This window comes from Bubalus bubalis, chromosome 4 (genome assembly GCF_019923935.1).
Source record: "Bubalus bubalis isolate 160015118507 breed Murrah chromosome 4, NDDB_SH_1, whole genome shotgun sequence".
Classification (NCBI taxonomy): Eukaryota; Metazoa; Chordata; class Mammalia; order Artiodactyla; family Bovidae; genus Bubalus; species Bubalus bubalis.
In genome coordinates, this window is record NC_059160.1 from 52,771,951 (window position 1) to 52,792,490 (window position 20,540).

Sequence of the window (20,540 nt, forward strand, 5' to 3'; positions counted from 1 at the left end):
CCAGGGGATCTTCCCAACCCAGGGATTGAACCCAGGTCTTCTGCACTGCAGACAGATTCTTTACCAGCTGAGCCACAAGGGAAGCCCAAATTAAGAAAAATGCTGAAAATAAGGCCAAGAATTCCTCAGGTCTGCATTTTCCAGGAAATTTTTTGTGTAGGTGCTGCTTTTGAACCATATATTCCCAGAGAGGAAAATTTTCTCTGACTTTCCTCCCCCCAGCCCATTGTATATGTTAGACAACATTAAGACATCAACTGGTGATCCAAAGACCCAGTTTTCCTGTAAGATGTCTTTAATATGGGAGTTGTTATTAATGATCTTAGGAAGTAAAAGAGATTTTAAAGGGTTGGAAAGTTGGTGGGTAACTCTTCATTTCTTTCACTTGAGTGATGGTAATCATTGCAGTTTCCATGACTGAAGACCTATGATGTACTAGCCCTGGTGCTGGGTTCTTCGGCATTCAGTTGTTCTAACCTCCACAACTGCCCTGCCAGGTATGCAACATCACCCTTATTGTACTGATGAGGAAAGTGAGGCTCAGAGAGGTTAAGTAACTGCCCAAGATCACACAGTTGGTTAAGTTTCGAAAGTAGGAACTGCTACAATTCAAACCCAGCTCAGTCTGAGCTTTTCTCCACTAAAGCCATGCTGGCAGCTGGAAAGAATAGGCCTTGGTTTATGGAGAGGTTAGACACGGGTTGGGTCTGTCTGCAGGTAACAGGGTGGCACGCCTGCCCTGGGCCTACCTTGCCGTCCCATCTCTGTATTCACAGGTGGCATGGATGTGACAGAACTGCACGTAGGGCCCACAGACTGAGGTCTGCTTGTGGCAGAATCTCCCCACAGAGCTGTTCCTGCAGGTCCCAGGAAGGCAGGCACCGTCGCTGTCAATCCTGTTATCACACGTTCCGAAAATGCACGGACATGCTGAGGGAGAAGGAAAAGGGCCCTTCAGGGCTTGGGGACAAGCTTAGCAGTGGGCACATGGGCCACACAGGAAGTCCCCCATCCTCAACCCCCATCTCCTCACTCCTGTCAGGACAGACCTGGTGGCTGAGCCTGGGAAGACTCTGGGAGCATCTTTGTCCCTATGCCAGGACAGCTTTCAGAGAGAAGAGCTCAACCTCGGTACTGCTGTGTATGTCTGCGTGTGCGGTGCAGTGGGAGGGTGAGTGTGATGAACGAAAGAGGCCAAGGAGCTCAATTTTCACCTACTTCCTGTTGGAGAGTTTAGTCTGACATTTTCTGCCTTCTCCTGAAGTTGTTCTGGAATAAACAGAAGTGATTTCTCCTGCCAGCACAGCCTCTGATGTGCGGCTTATATATTGTTCTTCACTCTCTATCATAGCAGGCCAGTGCTCACTCATGACCAGTATTTACACACTGACCTCGTTCTAGGCGTTGGGCCAGCCTTTAACCTGTACCCTTTCAATTACGGTGTTTCCCTGGTGGCTCAGGCAGTAAAAGAATCTGCCTGCAATGCAGGAGACCTGGGTTGGATCCCTGGGTCAGGAAGATCTCCTGGAGAAGGAAATGGCAACCTACTCCACTATTCTTGCCTGGGAAATCCCATGGAAAGAGAAGCCTGGTGGGCTACAGTTCATGAGGTCACAAAGACATGAATTAGTGACCAAACCACTCTCATTCATAGTCACCAGCTTCAAGAGGTAGGTACTTGTACCGTTCCCATGTTCAAAATGAGGGAACTGAGCCCAGAGAGGTGATTGTCTAATTTGCCTAACTTGCTGGTAAGTTCCCATACAGGGACTTGAACTCAGACCTTCAAATTCCATTTCAGTTAGTGACCATGAGTCACTAACAGTAGATCAGTAAATCGACTGGCATTTCCACCTGCCTGTTATCATCTTAGCTGCTGATTTTGTTTTTGATTACAAATATTTAAAAATTGCTGCAAAAGCAGCAATTATCAGAGTCAGGCTCACACTCTAGAGATTCTCAAAGGCAGGTGGCAAGGATTTGGGGGTTTGAATATGATCAGAAATGAAGGAATCTGTGGTTTTGCCCCAGAAGGGACTGCGGGGAGAGGAATTAGTGTGGGGGCTTGGAGCCAGCATCCAGGAAAAAGAAACATAAAAGACTTTCCATAAACATTTATGAAAGTCAGGGCTTAGTTAGCAAGGAACAAGACCCCAGAAAGAAGAGGAAGCTCCCCAGTGTGAGGTGGTGGGCAGTCACAAACCTGGACGAGAGGCTTTGGAGCAGGAAGCCTACCAGTCCTTTCCCAGCCTTAGCATCCTGCCTGCTAGCCTCATAAAAATGCCTCCATCAACAGGCTGTGGAATAAGCCCCTATTTTCTTTCCCCTCAGAAACCTTATTTGGCAAAAAGAGCATTGGACTAGGATCGGCAGCCCTGACTCTGCTGGGCTCTGGTGTCCCATCCCTCTTGAGAGGTAGCTGTGAAAATCAGATACGGTAAGAGAGGAGAGGGGTTGTGTGTTCTGTAACAGATGAGTGGAGTTAGCAGTGATAGTAGTAAGAATGGCTTCATTTACTGATTACTTGCTAGGTACGTGCTCTGGGCTCTAGTCCTCAATTATGATCCAACTTAATCAGCCACCTACGAAGTGGGTACAGTATTGTCTCCATTTTATAAATGGGGAAACTGAGCTTCAGTGAGAGACTTTTTCTAAGGTCTCAGATTTTTTTTTTTTTTTTTTTTACTGTGCCACATGGCTGGTGGGAACTTAATTCTCTGACCAGGGATAGAACCTATGCCCTCAGCAGTGAAAGCATGGAGTCCTAAGCACTGGACTACCAGGGAATTCCCTTTAAGGTCATACAGCCAGTAAGTTTCAGAATGGAGCTTTAACTTCATGTTGGTCTGATTCCACAGCAAGCTCTGATCTCTTCATTTTTTTTCCCCCATCAAGCTCTGATCTCAGCTTGGTGGTGGTGGTGGTGCAGTCACTAAGTTGTGTCCGACTCTTCTGAACCCATGGACTATAGCCTGCCAGGCTTCTCTGTCCATGGGATTTTCCAGGCAAGGTTACTGGATTGGGTTGCCATTTCCTTCTCCAGGGGATCTTCCTGACTCAGGGATCAAACCCAGGTCTCCTGCATTGCTGGCAGATTCTTTACCGACTGAGCCACCAAGGAAGCCATTTATTTTTTTCCCCCAGCAACTTCTAATCTTAGCTTAGATACACAGAGATGTATATTTTTATTTATATACTTTTATATTCACATTGTATTATTTTTAAGAACAATGTATTTGCTAAGATTATATGGCTGTATATTTTTCAATACCTAGTATTGTAGAACTTTCTACATGTTCTATGAGTTTCCTGACATTTATGTCACTAAACTTAGCATAACGGCAACAGTGCCAACAATAATAGATAAGAATAACAATAATAGATAAGAATAACAATAATAGATAAGAATATTGGTAGTGCATACTAGGTGCCAGGCATTGTTCTCGGGCAAGTGCTTTCCATTTATAACTTGTACTAGCCTTAGGAGGTAGTTACCGATATGACTCTCATTTTATAGATGAGGAAATGGAGGCTTAACTAACCCAAGGCCACACATTTAGCAAAGGGAGGAGCTGACAGAAGACGACTGCTTGAAAGGTGGGGAGGCTGTGTGCTGCTAAGAAGTCCATGATCAGTGCAGGTACATGGGAAACCCTACATGACTGGTTTTTAAAGGTGCTCTTGGGTCAGTGGTGCTGACATCCCAGGGGACTTGTTAAGAGCTGCAAATCCCCAGGGTACCACTCAGGCCTTCTATCTCAGAGCTCTGTGAGGGGGCTCAGCAACCTGGCACATGCTAGCGTTTGGGACCCAAGGGCTTAAGAAATGCCCTGTGGTAGGGGCACCCACCAAGCCAAGGGGCACCCAACACCAGGATTGCACCACAGAGCCGTGGGGACCCTGGCTAAGGAGCGGAAGGCAGCTCTGGAAACGACACTTACTTTTGTCACACTGAGGTCCGTATTTACTGGGGTCTGAACAGAACTGGCACCGGGAGCCTTGGAAGCCATCCTGGCAGACACACGTCCCGTTGCCATCAAGGCCGTCGGTGCACTGGGAACAAAGACAGGGCCCCTGGCCGTCAGGACAACACACCTCCCACCCCCTACCCCTGGCCAGGAGTCCTGGATGCTTGTTTCCTGACCTGCTTCTTTGACTCAGATTCAGTTCTGCTTGAAATGACTCTCTGGGAACCCTTGTGGAAAGTGGAGCCGTGGGTGTTAGGTACAAAGCTAAGACAGGGACATATAGGAATCCTGAGCCAGGATTCAGAACTTTACAGGAAGTCACTTGAGGGGGGCCAGTCACAACTGGAACCTCTACACAATGCCTAAGGGTCGGACTGATAAACCTCCAACCTTCAGAACGAAGGCCGGCCTTTCTCTGCAGATTCTCACGTGCTCAGCTATGTGACTCCAAATGGCAGTGTTTGTCCCTTCAGTGTGTGCATTTTGCCCCCTAGCTCTCCAGCAATTTCAAGGTTAGATTTGTATTGACTGACATGCATCACAATAGGGCTTGTGGCCCCAAACAGATCTCCCAGCTACAGAGGTTAATTCGTAGCAGCTTTGCCCTATTACCCTTGCCTGTGTGGTATCCCCCTTGGTGGTCAGGCAGTTTTTCCTTCCCCTTGAAAGAGGCATATTTTTGACAGGGATTTCTTGTATGTGCAGATCCATGATTTCCCCAAACGAACCACAGCCTCTTTTACCTTTGTTTGTTCAGCCCTGGCCTCCATGCAAGATGAGTCAAGTTCTGGCTCTTACACTTCATTAAGCCAGGTTTTGTAGATGGGATAAAAAAGCATTCACTGAGCAGTTTTTCTTTTTTTTTTTTTTAAAAGAATAACAAAATTTTGATCCTAAAAAATCTTGGAACATCAATACAGGCCAACAATGCTATCTCCCACAGGAGGAAAGTGGGGTCCAGAAAGCCTTGCTGAGTTGTTCAAGGTCATGCCCTCAGCAGAAGGAAAGCGGGCCAGAAGGGACCTTGCCGGACACCCTGCTCCCTGCCATTCCCCCAGGAAAGATTCCTTCTCCTGCAGACATCTTCTGTTCTTTTAGCAACTGATCTGTTTCTTTTGTTCCCTGGGAACCGTGACTGGCATTGGATCATTTCTTGGTTTAATAGTTTTAAGAATTCTTTTTTTTTTGACTTAACACAGGTCAGAAACATTACTTTGCCGGCAAAGGTCTGTCTAGTCAAAGCTATGGTGTTTCCAGTAGTCATGTATGGATGTGAGAGTTGGACCATAAAGAAAGCTAAGTGCCAAGGAATTGATGTTTTTGGACTGTGGTTTTGGAGAAGACTCTTGAGAGTCCCTTGGACTGAAAGGAGGTGAAACCCATTAATCCTAAAGGAAATCAATCCTGAATATTCACTGGAAGGATTGATAGTGAAGCTGAAGCTCCAATGCTTTGGCCACCTGATGCAAAGAGCCGACTCATTAGAAAAGACCCTGATGCTGGGAAAGATTGAGGGCAGGAGTAGAAGGGGACGACAGAGGATGTGATGGTTGGATGGCATCACAGGCTCAATGGACATGAGTTTGAGCAAACTCTGGGAGATAGCGAAGGACAGGGAAGCCTGGCATGCTTCAGTCCATGGCCTTGAAAAGAGTCCGATGAACAACTGAACAACAACAACACAGGTCAACCTCAGCCTTTGTGAAAAAGTAAGCCTCAGCCCTCATCACCTGCCCGTTCCCGGAGCACGGATTCGAGAAGCCTCCTGGGCACTGGTTGCAGTCTGGCCCGTAGAAGCCTTTGCAGCATTTTGGAATCTGAAAAACAAAATGCATGTTGCCTTTTTGAATCCAAAGCAGAGTGCCAGTTCCTCAAAGGAAATTCATTTTATTCATTTTCATTTCAATTACAATCACAAACAGTATCGGCCTCCTCCCCTCCCCAGGAGAATGCCTTTTTCTCGGGTGGATGACAGCGTGGCTTGTGCTTAGCCATCAGTTCACCGTGAACCTCCTGAGGGCTGCCCCTGGCTGCCTGCCTGGCTCTGGCACCGTACGAGCAAGAGAGACACGGGCTTGTGCTCATGGAGCCTGTGGTCCAGCTAGTCAGGGAAGACACAAATAATAAATTAAAAAAAAAAAAGATTTGAGAGAGTGGTATGTGCTGGGAAAATGAGGTGCTGTTATCAAATGGTGGCTGGGGACAGAGGTGTGGGGACACTGGGGGGCCACTGTGGATTGGGCGGTGACAGAGGAAGCGATGGCGGAATGGAGACTTGAGAGATGAGTCAGCCCTGAGAAAACCTGGAAAAGCATTCTGAGGGAGAAACTAGCAAAGGCACACATGCTGAGGTGGGAACGAGGTGAGAGCCACGCCAGGGGCACTGCTGAGTGTGCACCAGGTAGGGGAGTGTCAGGGGTGTGGGTTCTGTATTAAGAGCCATAGGAACCATGGGATGGATGCAAAGATGCAGGGAACTCTGCTCAAAGCTTCCTTTGCAGGAAAATGTGGTCAAGTTCCCACTGGCAACCTCTGATTCACAGACCCTGGGGCCTAAGAACTGCCCAGCCTGCTGGCTTCTGTATGGGCCTTGGTGGTCTGGATGAGGTCCTCGGCCACACACACACGCCTCACCTTCACGGTGGCATTACAGTATCTGGCACATCCATTCTTCGGGCTCCTGATTCGGCCAGTATAGATACACTTGTGAACAAAGAGTGTCTGGAAGAAAGTCAAGAAGAAAAAGCATCGCAGTCTGCATTTTGAGGTCATCTGGACATCACTTGGCTTCTCTATACACCAGATGATGTATTTCCTCCAGTTTACCATCGATGCCAGGATAGAGCACTAAAGTACACAGCTCACACAGGTCCAGGCAGAACTCAGTCACCTGTTAGACCTCTGTTTCCTTGTTGGGAGAATACAGGCCAGGGTTTGCATGGTGACCTGGGGCATAGGTACCTTTCGTCCCCTCTCGTGTCCTGGCAGACATTGCTGATCGATCTGGGAACATGTTCCTGTGCACCGTGGGTGTGGTTTAGCCTTCCTTCCAATTAATAACCAGCTCTAACCTCTTCCTGGGCAAAGGAGCCTGGAGGGCTACTGTCCACAGGGTTGCAAAGAGTCAGACATGACTGAAGCAGCTTAGCGCACACACACAAAACCTCCTATTCAGAAATTCTGGAGCTATTAGAGATTTCCATCCTAGTTGGTACAAAGATCTACCAAACAAAACAGTGCAGTCTGTGGATTATAGGGGCAGATTTCCTACCATTCTTTAACCTCTGATACCCACTCAGAATGATTGAGAACTACCATTTATTGAGAACCTCCTAGGGCCAGACACACTGCCCATAGGAGATCATCATTATTTAACTCTGTGTGGCTATTTCTCATCCCTTTTCTTAATAGATGAGGCAACTGAGGCCTGGACTGGTTAAATCTTCTTTCAAGGAAACACTACTGGTAAGTGGTAAGTCGAGAGAATGGGTCTTACCGCCTACTAACTTTAGGATCTCAGAGGCAAGTCATACTGCCTCCTGGGCCTCAAGCTGCCTAATCTGTGAAATGGGACAAAAGTGCTGATCTCAACTTTAATCCTGAGCATTTAATCCATGGCTCAAATTTTGTGTTAGATAAAAACTAGTATTGAGGTACTCCTCATCTTAGTCTCTTACACAAGAAGAGAGCAATGAAAACTTCCACAGTCAGTAAAATCCTAAAATCTTAGATGTCTGGAGGAATTCTGAGGTCATTGAGGAAGAAGTACTCAACTCTCTCTTTGGCTGTCAGGATACTTAGCCAAATACAGACCACAGGAGCCTGGGAGGGGCAGTTTGGGGCTCTCTGGGCTCTGACCCATGCATCTCATTTCTCCTTTCCTCTCTTGCTTCTCTTTCCTTGGGCTGAGGCAATGTAGGCTCATGGTCTGTGCCTACCAGCTGTGTGACCTTGTGTGAGGGCTGTTATGTCTCCTCGCCTTAGTTCTCAGGTTATACACTGGTATGATAAGGTGCCTCTCTTGCAGGCTTGCCGCACAGAGCATTTAGAACAGTGTCTGGCACACAGCAATCACTGGGATGCCAGTCACCAGTTTCCCCCCTCCCTCTCCACAACTATTCATTGACAGCATCCTGCAGGACTCGGGGGCGCCGGCTTCACTGAGCAAATATCTGAACACTTATGCCTATTTTAGTGTGTGTTTGTTTTTTTTCTTCATGAAGTGCTCCACAATAGGATTGTGTAAACTCATCACTCTCTTTAGCCATCTATTCTAGTGTGGGATGAACTCTCTGGTTGGGAAGGTCTTTCTTAGGACAAACTTAGAGGCAGGAATTTCTGTTGTCAATTTTATCTTCAAACTTGTTGCTTTTACAACCAGCAGAGTACTTACCTGGCCTATGACTTATGGATCGTTGTACTATGGTCTGTTTTCCTTTTTAGATTAGAACTTCTCAGGACAAAAACAAAACAATATCTTATTCATCATTATGCCCCCTGGTGTAGTTGTAGTTGTTGTTTTAGTTGCTAGGTTGTGTCTTTAGGACCCCATGGACTGTAGTTCACCAGTCTCCCCATCTATGGGATTTCCCAAACAAGAATACTGGACTGGGTTGCCATTTCCTTCTCCAGGAGATCCTCCTGACAGGAATCAAACCTGGGACTGCTGCATTGCATGCAGATTCTTTACCACTTAGCTGCCAGGTAAGCCCTTGTGCTCCTTAACCAACTCTATATTCCTCAGTAGACATGGTGTGGAATTCAATGAAGCCTGACAATGTTTTGATGGTTCTAGTGTCATTTTCTTGATATTTCATTTATTTCTCTCCAGAAAGATGCCTGGGAAGAGCAAACACCAATGAAGTGCAGCAGAACATGCCCCCTCCAAATGAGCCATGTGGATTATTTTGAGCTAAAGGCACTTGAAAAATAACAGATACAAAAAACTTGTACACAAGTTTAAGACATATAACATAGTGATAATGACTTGATGTAGGTATATATTGTGAAATATATTTCACATTTTAGTTACTTTTCCACAGTTACCCATCTTTGTTCAACCTACTCTATAAACACTTGGGTTTTGCTATTTCTCTGGGTCTTCATTCTCCTATGGAAGCTCCTGTGCTCAGTTGCTAAGTCATGTCCAACTCTTTGCGACCCCGTGGACTCTAGCCCACCAGGCTCAGACTCTGTCCATGGGATTTCCTAGACAAGAATACTGGAGTGGGTTGTCATTTCCTTCTCCAGTGGAAACTCCTATGTACATGCGAAATGCTGGGCTAGATGGAGCACAAGCTGGAATCAAGATTGCCAGGAGAAATATCAATAACCTCAGATACACAGATGACACTATCCTTATGGCAGAAAGCGAAGAACTAAAGAGCCTCTTAATGAAAGTGAAAGAGAAGAGTGAAAAAGTTGGCTTAAAACTCAACATTCAGAAAACGAAGATCATGGCACCTGGTCCTATCACTTCATGGCAAATAGACGGGGAAACAGTGGAAACAGTGATAGATTTTATTTTTTGGGCTCCAAAATCACTGCAGATGGTGACTGCAGCCATGATATTAAAAGACGTTTGCTCCTTGGAAGAAAAGTTATGACCAACCTAGACAGCATATTAAAAAGCAGAGATATTACTTTGCCGACAAAGGACCATTTAGTCAAAGCTATGGTTTTTCCAGTAGTCATGTATGGATGTGAGAGTTGGACTATAAAGAAAGCTGAGTGCCGAGGAATTGATGCTTTTGAACTGTGGTGTTGGAGAAGACTAGAGAATCCCTTGGACTGCAGGGAGATCCAACCAGTCCATCCTAAAGGAAATCAGTCTGGAATATTCATTGGAAGGACTGATGCTGAAGCTGAAACTCCAATACTTTGGCCACCTAATGTGAAGAACTGACTCATTTGAAAAGACCCTGATGCTGGGAAAGATTGAAGGCAGGAGGAGAAGGGGATGACAGAGGATGACATGGTTGGATGGCACCACCGACTCAATGGACATGAGTTTGAGCAAGCTCCAGGAGTTGGTGTTGGACAGGGAGGCCTGGCGTGCTGCAGTCCATGGGGTCACAAAGAGTTGGACACAACTGAGTCACTGAACTGATGTATATGTAAAAAAAAAAAAAAAAAATTGTGCTTTTCTCCTGTTAATTTATCTTATATCAACTTAATTTGCAGGCCCGACCAGGGTCTTGCAGACCCCAAGAGGGTGGAGGTAAAGTTTTGTCTCTCTTAAACAAACAATGGATTTTATTTAAGAGGAAGATTAGAGAGGGAATGTTTACTGAGTGGCTATTTGATCCAGGCATTGCACTTGGGTTTTTATCTATGCTAATCCTGCTTCTGCTGTGGATGTTGCTATTATTATTATTATTACTACTACTTACAGATAAGAAAATTAGAGTGAAAATGTGAACCAACTTACCTTGGATAAGTGAGCAAGAACTCAAACACAGATCTGTGAGCTATCTTTCTACTGTCCCCCCAGATAGAGCAGGCTAAGAGCCAATCCTAGTTGGAATGATTATCTTTTAAGAGGGAAGGTGGGAAGGATGAGAAATCACACCCGTGGGGTTGCTGGGGTGATGTGTGCTTCTCTGAAGCTGTCACACTCACTGTGGGCTCGGAGTCAGTGGGACATTTGCTCCGGTACACCAGGGAACAGCTCACACATGTGCCCTGGAAGGAAGGACAGGGGTCAGTGCAGGGGTCTCTATAAGAAGCAGCAGCAGGCCACTGCATCTGGCCTTATGTCTCCTTATGCCCCTTAGAAAGGTAGTCCCACTAGCATCCCACTCTTGGCCCCTCTCCCTGCCCCTACTGCCTCCTCCCTAGAGAGAAGGAGTGATGTCAACTCCAGAGAGGTTTGGGAGAAGTAACTAGGTCTGCTCAGAGGAGCCCCTTCCTCATCCTCTTTCAGGTTCAGACCGTCTGCAGGCCTCAGGCTTCTGGTCAACCCTCAGCCATGTAGGGAGGCCCCTGCCCCTGAGGGGACACTGCAGTTGCCCACCTGTTCCAAGGACAAAGCATTAGCATTGACTACACACTCAAGTCCCTCTGACTTTCGCTACTGGGTTCTTTGCTTCAGCAGGTCAACCTTGGGCTTCCTCACCAGTTTCCAGTTGGTCTGGGTGAGGGGCCAGCAGGATATCGGTGGGTAGGAGGAAGACAGGGTCAAGGTATCTCTTTCTTGCTCCCTCTCTGCTCGAGTGCCATCTCTCCAGCTCCTGGTGGACACCTCTTCTTCCCTTTGCCCTGCTCCCAGTGGCCGCAGGTGATTCTCTCTCCTACCCACCCTTGATTCTCTGCTGTATTGGTTTCCTGCCACTGCTTCTCCCTGAATGGCCCAGAATCACTTGCTTGTTTCCTCAGCCCTGCCCACCCCTCTGTCACAGATTCTTAATTAAAGTCTCTTCATTTGAACCACTGGGATAAATTCTGTATCCGGCAGGGATCCTAACTGGTATAGAGAATTATTAATTAAACCTCTAAATCTAAGTATACATGCCCAAAGGCAGCTATGGGTTCTGAAAACAGATTTCTAGAAGGGACTAGCTATTCCTACTGTTTACTAGCCCTCAATACTTTCTAGAGAATTCACTGCTACTTTTAACAGATCTAATCAGAACAACCCTAAACCAGAGCACATTGGTTTGATTTAAATCCAGACAAAACAGTAAAAGAAGGCTTCATTCTAAGGCAGCTATGGGGAAGCTCTTCTTATTTAACTAAAATTCTTTGGGTTGTGGCTCAAGCCCACATCTTGATTCTTTTTTGTGAGGAAATGGAGAATAAGCTCTTGAACAATCTGCAGGAAAGACTTGATAGGAGTCAACAGTTAGACTTGTTTAGAGCTCTCCCACCCTGAGCAGCTGTTGTTCAAGTTCAGGGAAGGAAGTCTGTGGAAGACAAGGGAAGCTGTGACTCCCCGCCTTGTTGTGGGGTGGCTCTGGTCCAGGTTGTTCAAAAGCTTGTTGAAATTTAGTTGTTCTGATTAAAACCAGCTAAGCCAAAAAGTTGCAATGGAAATAGGAAACCCTGATTTTGGACTTCGGGCTTCCAGAACTGTTGAGAGAATAAATTTTTGTTACTTTGAGTCACTTGTTTTGTGGTAACTTGTTGTGGCAGCTTTAGAAAATGAATATACCAGGGTAGCAATGGTCAGTGTGGAAATTCCCCCAGGAATTTTGGTTTGTGTTCAATGAAATAGGACCTCAGGTCCCGCTGCCTCTTCATGAAGACAGAAAATCCTTTAGAACAAGGCTCCCGTGTGAGACTCTCCCTGTCAGTTCCCTCAGAATCAGGAGGACGGAATGGTCTGCTCTGTGAGGGCTCTTTAGGGTCCCCTTATTGAGTTCCCTAGTTTCCTTACCAGTCTCATCTCCCTCTTTGTTTCATCACATCGATGGGGCAGGATTGGGATGATGGAGGGAGGTATGAGGACTCCAGTCAGCGTGTAAATCCGGCCGTTTTTGGCAGCGACTTCCATTTCTTCCAGTGCCACGCCATTTGCCAGAATCTGTCCCTGGAGAGAAACAACACCATCTTTCATCTTTCTGCCTGAGGAGCGCTGGTGGCCCCCAGGCAGATCTGAATGGTGGCAGCTTCCTGAAAGAGCCTTCAACTTCACTTAACTTTCTCCTGAGGGGAGGATTGTGGTTAGAAGGGCTTGGCTGACAGGGAAAGACAAATCTGTTGAATGAATTCTCAACTGATTCTAAGCAAGGATGCCCTTGCAGAAATGGTCCTTGCCAGTGCTGGACTGGGGAGGAGGTATAACTATTTGAGTTCTGTGATATATTTGCTATGAGACCTTGGGCAAACTGTTTTACTCCCATGGTGAAATGGAGATCCATTTGTTCAGATACATTGGAGCGACTCTACTTTGGGGTCTCAGGAGATATCAGTGAACAAACTCAGACAAGTTCCTGCTTATGTTGTAGGCGAGGGAGCAGAAAATGAACAAATTGGCAAAGAATTCTGATCTCTACTTTCCTTCCAAATCTCGCTGGGTGATACTAATGGCAACACCATCCTTCTGGTGGCTCCAGTCAGAAGCTCAGGAAACGTCTCTGGCTTCCTCTTTCCTCATCCCCCATTGGATCCCTCAGCAAATTCAAAACACCTTCGGAATTCAACCACTCCTTACCAGGTCTCAGCTACCACTCTGCTCTCAGTTACCATCATTCCTTCTACTTAACTAAAAAACTTTGACACAAATTCTAAAGGTTATTTTCCACTTACAGTTATTAGAAAATAATGCCTCCACTCCCCAGGTCGTATGCTGTTGCTGCTGCTGCTGCTAAGTCGCTTCAGTCGTGTCCGACTCTGTGCGACTCCATAGGCGGCAGCCCACCAGGCTCCCCCGTCCCTGGGATTCTCCAGGCAAGAACACTGGAGTGGGTTGCCATTTCCTTCTCCAATGCATGAAAGTGAAAAGTGAAAGTGAAGTCGCTCAGTCATGTCCGACTCTTAGCGACCCCATGGACTGCAGCCTACCAGGCTCCTCCGCCCAGGTTGTATAATACATCCTTAAGCCTATCTTATGCCCAGTAATGTGTACCTCTATTTTGCCCCTTTCCCTGTCTCCCCGCTAGTCACTGCCCCTGTTCTCTGAGTTATTACATTCCCTCCTAAATAGTCTCCCCAGATGTATGTCTGATCACATCATTCCGCTGCTCAAAATCCTCTAATGGCTTTTTATCTCTTTTAAACTAAGAGCCTTCATCCTTTCCCTGAGTTTTTAGGCCACATGTGACCTGACCACACCTCTCCTTCTCCCTCTTATTGCCTGGACCTCCTCTGACCTCACTCCTCTTGTCCCTCTGTTCTGGCCCCAAGGACCTTGCTGTTCCTCAATCAGGCCGGCACGCTCCTTGCTTTGCACTTTTGCACTCTCTGTTTCCTCTCTCTGGAATACTCTTCCCCCAGGTACTCACAGTGCCTATTCCTTCATTTCCATCAGGTCTTTGCTCACATATTTTCTTCTCCATGAGGAATTCTTAGACACTGTATCTAAAATGTCAGCCCCATTCCCACTTTCTATTTCCTATCTTTGCTTTGCTGTTTTTTTTTTTTTTTACCTTAACACTTACTACTCTGATATAGGATATATTTAATTTGCTTATGATCTATCATCTTATTTACTAGAATGAAAGTCCCATGCAACCAGGGACTTTTATCTGTTTGTTCCAAACTTGAGGGCATAGAATGATGCCTGGCACATTCTTGGCACCCAACACAAACTTGTTGAAAGATTGAAGGGGCATCACCATCACCATCCATAGTGAACCAACGGGAGACATAATCTCTCTGCTGCCAGATTTCTGCTAATATTACAACCCTGAGAAGTTAGCTGAATAACACTGCCTTCTTTGAGGTTCTTACATAAGTCATGTTCCCTCCCGCCTCAGGACCTTTGCACCTGCTTTGCCTTCTGCCTGGAACTTGCTCCTACTCATCCTTTGAAGCATCATCTTCTGACTGAGGACTTCTAGAGCCCCAGATCTGCTGTCTACTCCTGTTGCTGCTTCTGCTGCTCCAGAGCCCTCTTAACTTCCTCATGGGAGCCCTGTTATAACTGTAACTAAATAACTAACTGGTCACTAATTAGTTGCTTAAGGGTTGTTTTCCTTGCTGGAATGTAGGCCTGTCTTTTCCGCATCTTTATCCTTGGCTTCTAGTTTAGACTCACACACTTGGAGTTGCTCAGCAGATATTTGCGGAAAGCCATAATGAATGAATGAAGCAATCACAAAGAGCTGAAGCCTGTGAATTAGTGTTGAGGTAGGATAACCCGATGGACAGCCATAAGCAGAGGAAAAAACACATGTGAGCAATGACACCAGAGACAGAGTTTTCACTTACATTGTTGGTTGTGTTAAATCTTATGATCTGGTTGGCCATGCTCCTGATGTGAGGGGTCGAAATGAGTGTGGCCACTTCCAGCTGCAAGAACAAGGGAACAATAGAGATACTGAGAGCAGTACCCAGAGTCTTCACTGTAAAAAATAACTTGAAAGTTTATGAAATAAGTGATGGGAGCTTTCTGCAATGGGTTTGGAAGAGTTCTTAGATGACAGGTTCATTATTCACATAAGCATGCGCTCAGAGCTAAGATAATAAATAATTGTCACACATTCTCTAGCACTAAAATATTGAAATTTAAGACCAGATATCTTGAAAACAGGGAAAAAAAATAGGGCAGGAAAGGAGGGCCAACCTGAGTAAATGGGACAATGTGGTATCTGATGAGTTCCAGAAGCTTCCGAGATCCCTGCAAAGGAATCAAAATACTTCTTTAAGTCATTGAGGAAAACACAGATTTCTCTCTCTTGTGTAAAATTTCTCAAGGTCACTTGGTCAATAAAAATAAATGATGCATAATCTCTCTTGGGAAATCCAGGGTGAGAAAAACCCCATCCCCCAAATAACTAACATTTTTTGTGACAGGCAGGGGCTGTTCCCATAATATTATGTGCACCTCTCATTTAGTCCTCCCACAGCCTTGTGAGGTGGGGATACTACTGACTCATTTTATGTGTGATAAGACTGAGTTTTAAACCATGTCCAAGGTTGCAAAGCTATTTATAACTTAGACTATAAGCCTGAGAAGTAACTCAGGCTTATAAATTGAGAAGTAACTCAAGGTCCCAGTTACTCTGCTCCATCACCTCTCTCAATGTCTAAGGCTACCTTCTAGATTTTCTAAGACAGCCTCAGTTTGTGATTCTGTTTCACTCACTCCATAAATAACTGTGGGCTCATCAGGCCATGTACTGGTTATTTAGGAACATACAGTCCTGTTAGGAATATGTGACCAGGACTCTTTCTTCTGTGTTCTTATGGTACATATTCATCTCACCTTCGAGGTCCTTTCCAAGGTTTCTCATGCTTCAGGAAATAGAAAAAGAGTCTTGGGACTCTAAGCAGGATGAGCAGTCCCTAGAGGGGTGCCCTGGAGACAGTGGACAGAATTAAGACGCACAGGGGCCACTCTCTGGGGGAAGAAGGCAGTGGCAGTCGACTACAGCATGACTGTAATCTCCCAGCTGAGTCAGAGCCAGGGGTTACAAGCTTCAAAGCCCTGAATTCTGCTACTTCAGTGGCACAGCCATAGCTACTGTGTCTTGGAAAGGTAAAGGATCACAAATCGAGATCATAATAACCTCCAAGAGGCTGACCTGCTAGGGACATGTTTCAACAGTGTGAGGTCCCAGGCAGAAAGAAAGCCCTGCTGAACCCGAGTTCCATTCACCCAGATTCTTCTCTGTACTTCCCCTTGGCCCCTATGCCAGCGGAATTACCTATAAGCAGAGGGACCACATATCCTCATTTGTCTAGAACAACCCTGGATTACAGCAATCATCCTGGCAGCTCCATTCACTCTCAAAATTGTCCTGGTGTGAACACTTGGAAGGCCACCATATCTATAGATCAACAGCATTAAGCACAGGGCAGGTGACTGGTAAGAATGTTGAAATTGACCACCAGCTGGCCAGCCCTGGAAGTGATGGTTTCTGTAACCCTGGTTCTGTTACCATAAGACCTTGAGCAAATCACTTAGCTTCTGCATCTTAACTTTCCCTGACAACTACTTTATGGAACCTAGCAGCGAGGACTTGCAGGCAGAAGCAATGCCAATACAAGCTTGAATGCTCAGTGGCAGAAAGGGTGGGGAAAAGTGGGGATCCTTGAAAATACCAGACCAAAGTAAACTTCAAACTCCCAGAGGGCAGGAACTGGGTCTGTCTGGCTTATTAATCACTGTGTCCCCAGTCAGCACAGCAGGACCTGCATAAACATTTGTGCCAGCAAGTTATTAAAGGGAGGAGGGAAGAGGTCCTGAGAAGGTCACTGAGCTGGACCTTGGGAATCTGAGTTTAGTCCTGGTTCTTCTTCTGTGTGACCCTGAGCAAGCATCTCACACTTCTAGACTGCAAAATAACAGGGTTGGTTTGGACCCCTTCCAGCCCTCTATTTTATAGGAAAGACTTAATCAGTTGGATTATCCACTTCTAAAGCCTCAAGACTTAATTAGCATCGGACCTGTTCTATAGGCAACTGGAGAATGAAAGGGACAAAGAGTTGATCAGCATCACTCCACTATTGTCTGAACCTGCCACTTATCTGGCTGGGGGCCATTATCCAGCCAGAGTTTAGTCCAGATAGCTTGGATCCACAGGATTCTCTTACAGGTGATGCTTCGGTGAGCTTGTTGGTGCATTGTATTCTTTCCTTTATGTGGACATTCACTTCCTACTTGCTGTGTTAGGTAAAAACAAACAAACCACAAAACTGAGTTGTTTGGTGCCACAGACAGAAAGGGAGAGTTTTTCTACCAAATAGTGACTACGACCTTGAACTCTGTAAATTCACCTCTTTTTGTCCCATTTTGCTCACAAGGTCTTTGTGAATTGGCAGGGGCTGGTCTCTTGCTCCCTTTGCTTTTATTTCTATCTAGTTCAGTGAAGAAGTCATACACTGGGGCTTGTGATCAGTAGCTATGGTCTCTGCAGGGATCAGATAGTTCAGGACTGAAATTTTGCTTCAAGGAGAAGCAGAAAGATAACTGGGAAGGAAACAAGGCATTCCCAAAGCAGAGCTGGAAAACATCCTTCTAATGAAACCAGTCTACCTTTCATTTCATTGGCCTAACTGACGGGGAGCTTATTGTCTCTAGCTGAGGCTGCTCTCTGAAGTTAAAACTGAAGGATGTCATTAAGATTCGTGGAGAAAGAGGGAGCTTGCTATAGGTTGAGGAATCTTGACCCACATTGGCTCTGGACCAGAGAAAGCGGTAGAAAAGATGATTCTATTCCTCACCTAGAAATTGGAAGTGGAAAAACAATTTGAGACTCAGGATTGAGAGACTTGAAGTTATATGTTCTTTGTGAGAAGTAAGATATTGCCTTTGAGAGAAATGAGATTGAGAGCCAGGAGCAGTGCTGTGCTGTTAAATCCATTCTATAAGGAAAAAATAAGCCCTGATTTATAGTACTGGTCAGTTTCCATGGTGTCAATATTCCTACCAGGGACTGAGTTCAAGCTACTGATGTTATTTCACTGAATGGAGCTTGTTGTTGTTGCTCAGTTGCTAAGTCGTGTCTGACTGCAGCACACCAGGCCACTCTGTCCTTCACCATCTCCCGGAGCTTGCTCAAACTCATGTCCATTGAGTCAGTGATACCATCCAGTCATCTCACCCTGTCACCCCCTTCTCCTACTGCCCTCAATCTTGCCCAGCATCAGGGTCTTTTCCAATGAGTCAGCCCTCTGACTCAGGTGGCCAAAGTAGTGGAGCTTCAGCTTCAGCATCAGTCCTTCCAATGAATATTCAGGACTGATTTCCTTTAGGATGGACTGGTTTGATCTCCATGCTGTCCAAGGGACTCTGAAGAGTCTTCTCCACAGTTCGAGTACCACAGTTCGAGAGCATCAATTCTTTGATGCTCAACCTTCTTTATGGTCCAACTCTCACACTGGTACACGACTACTGGAAAACCAAAGCTTTGACTACACAGACCTTTGTCGGCAAAGTGATGTCTTTGCTTTTTAATATGTTGTCTAGGTTTGTCTAGGAGATGGGAAGAGTTACATTCTATTCTCGAGAGCCTGAGTGAGGCAGCCCCGGTCACTGCTGGAAGGAGTTACAAAAAGAGAGAAGCTTCTCGAACAAAAGTGCTTGACAGAAAAGCAGCAAGGGTGACTTTTTCTATTCTAGCTAAAAGGTTTTAATTTTAAGTTCACCTGATTAGGTTTCTGAGAACTCCTTTATTCTTATTAAAAAGTATCTGTATCAAAGAAAAACCATATAATCTCAGAATTTTAATAGATTCCCAGGGGAGAAATTATTACTTCTTTGGCTTTTAAAATTAAATATGAGTATGAGTTCTAAAGAGAAGACTAAGAGCTTTCCTATAATAGCTAGGTTTCAGGAAACCTGAGTGTGACTCATATTTTTAAAATAGCATCCTATTTTAAAGGCACTGGGAAATATGACTTTTTCAATGAAAACCTGTAACAAATCTCTAAATATGTTTAACATCTGCTTGTAACATAAGAGATTACCTTCTGACTTATTTCCTTGATACCTATTTTTTTTTTTTAATGCAAAGTATTCTGGATGCAGGGCTTCTCAGGTGGCACTAGTGGTCAAGAACCGGCCTGCCAATGCAGGAGGCAGAGATACGGGTTCTATCCCTGGGTTGGAAAGATCCCTGGAGGAAGAAATGGTAACCCACTCCAGTATTCTTGCCTGGAGAATCCAATGGACAGAGGGGTCTGGGAGACTACAGTCCATAGGGTTGCAAAGAGTCAGATATGACTGAAGTGACTAAGCATGCAGGCCTTCTGGATGCGGGATATCCTCGTAGATACCTGACAGTATTCCAGAAAGGGATGTGTCCATGTGACCCTCTGCATCATTCAGGCAACAAGCTTCAAGTGCCAAAAGCAGTGTGACTTGATATCTGAGCTAGAAAGCTGGTGCTTACCAAAATGTCTATTTCCAATGCCATGAAATCAGAATTCTTGGGGTGAGCTTCTGTAATCTGCCTATTTAACAAGTTCCCTGGGTAATTCTCTTATTTAAAAAAAATTATTTACTTAGTTTTAGCTGTGCTGGATCTTTGTCGCTGCACAGGCATTTCTTGGGGCAAGTGGGGGCTACTCCCTAGTTGTGGTGTGCAGGCTTCTCACTGTAGTAGTATCTCTTGTTGTGGCTCCCTGGCTCTAGAGCACAGGCTTAACAGTTGTGACACAGGGGCTTAGTTGCTCTGTGGCATGTGGGATCTTCCTGGATCAGGGTTGAACTTTGTCTCTCTCACTGGCAGGATTATTTATCACTGAGCCACCAGAGAAGCCCTCCCTGGGTAATTCTTAAGCATGCTGAAGTTTGAGGATCACTACTCTAAGAGACTCAGACCCTCTGTGTAATCAACACCGATCTATGTGAGGTCAGAAGTAGTTTTGCCCCATTTCCAAGATGGTGGCAGGACCTCAGGGCACTGGGGAAAAGCTTGTGGCTTTTTTTATAATTTCACTATTTGTCATTCTAATAAAACATTCCATAATTAGCTAACCTTCTTTTCAGTTGGGCTTCCCTGATAGCTCAGTTGGTAAAGAATCTGCTTGCAATGCAGCAGATCCTGGTTCGATTCCTGGGTCGGGAAGATCCACTGGAGAAGGGATAGGCTACCCACTCCAGGATTCTTGGGCTTCCCCTGTGGCTCAGCTGGTAAAGAATCTGCCTGCAATGCGGGACACCTGGATTTGATCCCTGGGTTGGGAAGATCCCCTGGAGAAGGCTACCCACTCCAGTATTCTGGCCTGGAGAATTCCATGGACTGTATAGTCCATGGGGTTGCAAAGAGTCAGACACGACTGAGCAATTTTCACTTTTCTTTTCAGTTTAAGGCTGTTATTCCTGAAAGAGGAAACACTTTAAATGGTGCCCATTATTTTTACCCTAGACTGAAAGAGTAAAACAAATCTCCTTTCTTGAGGAGGACATGCAAGAGTTGAAGGTTTATGATGTATAAGGAAAGGGTTATTGGGGAGAGAACT

At 45.6% G+C, this 20,540-nt stretch overlaps 1 protein-coding gene across 2 annotated transcripts in view; it reads right to left on the reverse strand.

The window, feature by feature from the left end:
• Positions 1–20,540, reverse strand: part of STAB2 (stabilin 2) — a 168,742-nt gene that overhangs the window by 96,219 nt on the left and 51,983 nt on the right. For both annotated transcript variants that reach the window (XM_045165397.1, XM_045165396.1), the window contains exons 16-23: positions 15,196–15,249; positions 14,841–14,921; positions 12,346–12,498; positions 10,590–10,652; positions 6,603–6,689; positions 5,699–5,785; positions 3,942–4,053; positions 750–930 (exon numbers count right to left, since the gene is read on the reverse strand). In XM_045165397.1, the coding sequence (XP_045021332.1) occupies positions 750–930; positions 3,942–4,053; positions 5,699–5,785; positions 6,603–6,689; positions 10,590–10,652; positions 12,346–12,498; positions 14,841–14,921; positions 15,196–15,249 (818 nt within the window). The remainder of the gene's footprint in view (positions 1–749; positions 931–3,941; positions 4,054–5,698; positions 5,786–6,602; positions 6,690–10,589; positions 10,653–12,345; positions 12,499–14,840; positions 14,922–15,195; positions 15,250–20,540) is intronic.